Genomic DNA, 5226 nt, shown 5'->3' with positions numbered 1-5226 from the left:
TTCCTTCTTATTTTGTTCATAAAAGTGTTTGCATATGTGTTTTAAGTGGAAAGGTTAAGTGTTTTTTCATAGATCTTTAGACTGTCTTTGTGTCTGGTAATTTCCAGTCTCTCAAGTTCATTTTTTGGGGCCTGGCTCAGCACAAACAATGGATGAATTCCCAGAGCAGTGACCTGGCGGGCGGCTGGTGACAAGCAGATCCCTGTGCTGCGCGCGGTGCCCGGCGGCTGTCGGAGCCTCCTGTGCGTGCAGTGGTGGTGGGGAGGACGCGGCGCTGCTGCGGCCGCGCTCTGCCCTCCCCTTGGTATCCCCTGCAGAAAGCAGCCTCTGTTTGGGACCCTGCCGTGCAGGTGCACGTGCTCTCTGCTGATCCCCTGCCGTGCTCACGCTGCTCCGGGCATTCCCTGTCAAGAGGAAGAGGAGCCGCCAGCCTGGGGCGCTCACAACGGGCCTGGCCCCTGGGCAGCAGCTCCCGTTGGGGCAYGGCTCTGCAGCAGCGTCTGGGGACGGGAGCTGCCGGCCGGGACCCTGCGAGGCCTTCCAAGCTTCTGGAATGGCACCAGGTAGTGCCACATGTCCCCGGCAGTGGCGTCTGCCTGCGGCTCTTGTCGCTGCAGCCTCGCCGAGCAGGGACCGCTGGTCACATCGTGGTCTTGTTCCCTTGGGGCTGCCGGTACTGGGCGCAGCTGATCCCGATCCACATCCCTTCACTGGCACCAGGAGCCGTGGGTGGCCCCGCACAGGAGCACGGGATGGAGCACACGAGTATTGCAGCTGGAGTGAACGTGAACAGCTCTGCAGAGCTTCAGGTAGGAAAGCGAGCTCCAGGCCAGCAAGCTCCAAGGAATGTGTTGTCGGAGCTTGGAAACACAGGAGCTGTCCACCCTATTTGCCTTTTGTTTGTGCTTCCTTCACCAAAGGTCTGCTTGGGAGCGTCCTTGCCGGCGGGTTGCTGGGCTCCACATCCCTTACCTGCCTGATGGCTCTTGCGGCACTGCACAGAGTCCTGATGAGCTCAGGAGCAGAGGGAGCCCGAACCGGGGAGCGACGGCGGCCCCGAGGGAGGCACCAGGTGCTGCAGACATCCCTGTGGTGCCGCCGCGACCGCCCCATCCCGCGGCGGGAGGCAGCGCCCCTGATCCGCGCGTGGCCGGCGAGTGGGGCTGGAGGCGCCCGCGGGACTAACCCCTCACACCGCCCGGGCGCCCTTCCCAAAGGGCTCCGCTCACCACGCGCAGCCGCCTTCGCTCCGGCCGGGCAGCACCTCTGTTGGTTCTGATCAGCAGGTCCAGGATACAGCTAATGAGGCGCCGGTCCCTGGGCTCTTTCCTGCAGCTCTTGGCTTCCAGGAGGTGCCACTGCTGCGCTGCTCCGCGCGTTGGCTGCAGCGCCTTCCTTCTCCCCGTTGCTGACAAAATTCTGGCCTTGCCAGTCTCCGTGTTACGATTTGGGTTAGATTCTCTTTCCTGGGAAGCAAAGGGGTGTGTATGTGGTGTTTGGGTGTGTATGTGCACAGTTTTGTTTGTTTTTACTTTTGTTTTTACCTTTTCACTATTTTTTTTGTTTTCAATTGAGCAAGTTTTTGAAGTATATAGTTTTGCAGCTATAGAGTAAAGAATAGGCCTCTTGCTCTCATTTCCTGGCTTGTCTAGCRTTCTGTTATACTGCCACAGGATATTTCCTTTAATTTGTCAATGCRCTTCCATTTTCTTCTTTCCTGAAACACACACGTTTATGTTCAGAAATGTTATGAAATATGAATAAAGAACCATTAAAAGGTTCCGTGGAGCAGCAGGTGACCTCGCCTGCATCGCTTCATGGCCAAACTGCGTGAAATCTGAACCTGCACTTCAGTTTATTTTTAGATTGCTGAAGATGGAAAGTAGATTTTCTTCCTTCCTTTGCCGGTTTATCCCAAGTGAAGCATCTCTGATGGTGCTTCTCTGCCTAGCCCCTGGCATGCAAKAAATCCTGCAGTTTGAGGTCAGGTTGTCTTCTGCAGCATCCTGCTGAAAGTGAGTTCACGTCATCAAGGCCAGTGCGGGAGACCTTCAATATCAGACACGAAGGTCTGTCCTTGGTGTGCGCCGCGTGCCTGCTGCACCCGCACCTGACAAAYTGGGGTTTCACATGAATCAAAGCAAAAAAAGCCCCCCTGCTCTGCTGGATTTCCCATTCTGTTAGCCAAGTGCCGGGCCACCTTACTGGGCTAACTGCTGAGATTTGAACTTGGCATATTTCAGCAAGGAAGTTTTTAAAAGAAAAATGTGTTCTCAGCTGCCCTTATGAAAGTGTAAAACTGCCCTTAATTTCTTGTCTGCTCGATTTATCGTTGCCCTTCAAGATTGGTTCAGTAGAATAATTGTAGAGCTTTTTGCCAGCCGTGGCTATACCTGTTTTCTCCTTGGAAGAATTGATGGGTTTCTCCTGTTTCTGTTGTTCCTGCACACACTGTAGGGGTTCCCCGGCCATCGGCACTACTGTGACATCAGGCGCGGAGTGCTGCGATGTCAGCACCGTCCAGGTCGCTCCGCGTTTCGGAGCAGGTTTCTCCTCTTCCTGCTCGTGGCCGAAAGGCCCTGCTCCGTTTCTGGATGAGCATCTCCTTGGCTGAGATCCGGTCGCCCTTCGTCCTTTCCTGGGTAGCACCTGAGGACGGGGCCTCCTTCCCCTCTCGAGTCAAGTAAGGAGCAAAGTAAGGGCTCTGTTCCTTGTCTGACACTACAAACCCGCTATAAGATATATCTAAATAAAGGTGCCACGTAGCTGGTACACTGATGTACCTTTTTCCCTGTATTTTCAAAGGATCACTGCTAATATTGGTCAGTTCCTGGACTATTTGTGGGGTAGTGGGAGACGTTCACCCTGCTGCAGGGTGGTGGCACTGATCTGGTTGCTGTCAAAGGAGCATTGCAGGCATCTGCAGCCTGAAGGCATCAGGAAAAATAAATTAATGTTTATTAATGTTTGTTTTCCTTCCCAATGCGCAGGAAGGAGCCTGTGACGAGCCAGCCGGGCAGCGGGGTTGGTGTGTCTGCCGTCACAACGGTCATGTGGAGCGGCGGGGCCTGGAGCACCGGCCTCTTTGACGTCTGCACCGACAAGAAAGTTTGTAAGTGTTGGCGTGGCTCCCTTCTGCCCTTCCTTGAATGCGGCTGTTGTTCCTGAAGCAGAGAAATGCTGAGATAATAACAAATTGGGTTTTGTGCCCTCTTTCCTCAAGGCTTTATTTTGGGTGGAGGAACTCACCTTACCTTCTTCCAGGTTTCTTTGTCTGTCATCGTACGTTAGGAGGAGAAAAACATCGTTCTTAATTTGCATGACAGATGCGAGTTGGATTCAAGGCACAGAGCACGGCAATATTGCTTTCTGACAGCAATTTTGTTCTTTCATTTGACATCCCTTTAAAAGTTGGGCTAATCTGATGTAGAAAGATCTATAATGTTTGGATCTATATATGTGGCAGTAGGTGTTTGTGATTGTTCACATGTCTCCTAACTGTCCTCTAGTTGTTTTGGGATTAAGCAGCTTAGGCCAGAGTAGTGGGCTATTGCCCCAGCATGGTTTTATTTTGCTGTGTGCAGTCCAGCTGGATGCAGACAAGTGGTACCCGGGGTGGCAGCAGTTTGTTCTGCACCTTGAACAGCTGCGGGCCTCCAGGAGAGAAGGCCACTGGGTTCTGCCCAATTTTCCAGTTAGTGGATCTCTTTAATTCCAGTTTTCATCTGGGTCAATTGGACCTAGAAAGGTTCTGTGAGGACCAGTTAAAACCGCGAGCGCATCTCTGACCTCCAGACCTCTGCCCTGCAGCATGAACAGTGTTTTCTTCAATGTGTTTCATTTCTCATCGCAAGTTGGGTGGGAGGGTTGAGATGCTCTCATTTTTGAGCCTTTGGCATTTTCAAAATAAAAAAAAATCACTGGAATAATGCAGGAATTTCCAAGGTTTATGATGAGGTTATCAGGAGGCCTTATTTAATTACAATCATATTCTGTTTAAAGTGCTGTCAGTATTATCATGAAACAGACTTAAACAGTGTGATTTCATAGTAAAGGTCCTGGAACATCAGTTCTGCTGAAGCAGTTTTCCCAGGTGAATTTACTCCTGATCTGCAAACCAAGGTGATTTAAATAAATTGCAAGAGACTGATAGCAAAACATTCCTGAACATGCCTGAGGCAGAAATAGTGCGAGAGCTGACGTGCCCAAAGGAGAGTCAGCATCGCCCCGCTAGATGCTGTGAGGATGATGCATTTTACCCTCTGCTGCTCTGTTTCCCTGGAAAGGTGCCTCCTAGATGATGCAGTCTGCACGAGCGCTGGGGACACAGCTAGAGAACTTTTCCCTTCATCCGGATAGTAGCACCGTTTGCACAGGCAGTGGAGATGGTCCCTGGAACCTGTTGTGTGCTGGGACTATACCCCAGCTTGGATATAGTATTTGCCATGAGTATGAGAAAGTTGGAATTCAAGCAAGGTTTTGAGGGGGATTAATATGAGATGGAGGGAAATACATGTGGCTGTCACTATCTAAGACAAAAAAAGTTGGTTTATTCCACGTATAGGTTGACTACTGTAAATTCAGGATTAAAGGTCCTATTCCCAGGTAGAAGACTGTCAAGAACTGTTTATTCATTTATTTGAAAGCAGCAGAGTTCAAAAACCTCATTATTTAGAAGTGACCTTCAGTGCCAGTTGTAGAGGGCAAATGTTTCAAAAGATTTTTCCTATCTGAAGAGCAAGGGAAGGGGAAGAGGAACCAGAGCCCGGGGCACYGGTAGGACGAATAAAGCTGGTGAAAACCAACCCTCCTCCCCAGTGTAAATCTGCAGGGCTTCTGATGCCAGCTCGGCCCCTGTCCTCGCGCCAGCTTCTGGACACGCRTGGTGCTGCTGGCGGGGCCGTGGAGCGGGATCCTCACGGGCKGTCCCTGTGCTTGGTGGCAGGTGCCTGCGGCTCCCTCTGCACCCYGTGCCTGGAGTGCAGCCTGGCCCGGCGCGCCGGCGACTGTTTGTGCCTCCCTTTGCTCCCGGGCTCCTCCTTGGCGCTGAGAGTTGGTGCCCGAGAGAGGTACAGGATACGCGTAAGTCTGGGCGTGAAGGACTCTCCTTCTGAGGCTGTTTCCCGGGGCGCGCGTGGCCACGGGGTGCCCCGGCCCCCAGGCCACGCGTGGAGGCAGAGCCGGATGCATCAGCGCCCTGCAGCGCGGCACCGTGCGGCCCTCGTG

The 5226-nt window shown here is 52.5% G+C and overlaps 1 protein-coding gene across 1 annotated transcript in view; it reads left to right on the top strand.

The window, feature by feature from the left end:
* The first annotated feature begins 2594 nt into the window (after window positions 1–2594).
* The window catches only part of PLAC8L1 (PLAC8 like 1), a 3751-nt gene continuing 1119 nt past the window's right edge, over window positions 2595–5226 (top strand). The window contains exons 1-3 of the mRNA XM_026045698.1: window positions 2595–2683; window positions 2991–3112; window positions 4946–5082. Of these exons, the coding sequence (XP_025901483.1) occupies window positions 2595–2683; window positions 2991–3112; window positions 4946–5082 (348 nt within the window). The remainder of the gene's footprint in view (window positions 2684–2990; window positions 3113–4945; window positions 5083–5226) is intronic.

Source organism: Nothoprocta perdicaria, unplaced genomic scaffold (genome assembly GCF_003342845.1).
Source record: "Nothoprocta perdicaria isolate Ctin4 unplaced genomic scaffold, notPer1 scaffold_107, whole genome shotgun sequence".
Lineage (NCBI taxonomy): Eukaryota > Metazoa > Chordata > Aves > Tinamiformes > Tinamidae > Nothoprocta > Nothoprocta perdicaria.
The sequence above is the reverse complement of the archived record's forward strand: the minus strand, read 5'-3'. Positions and strand labels throughout refer to the sequence as shown.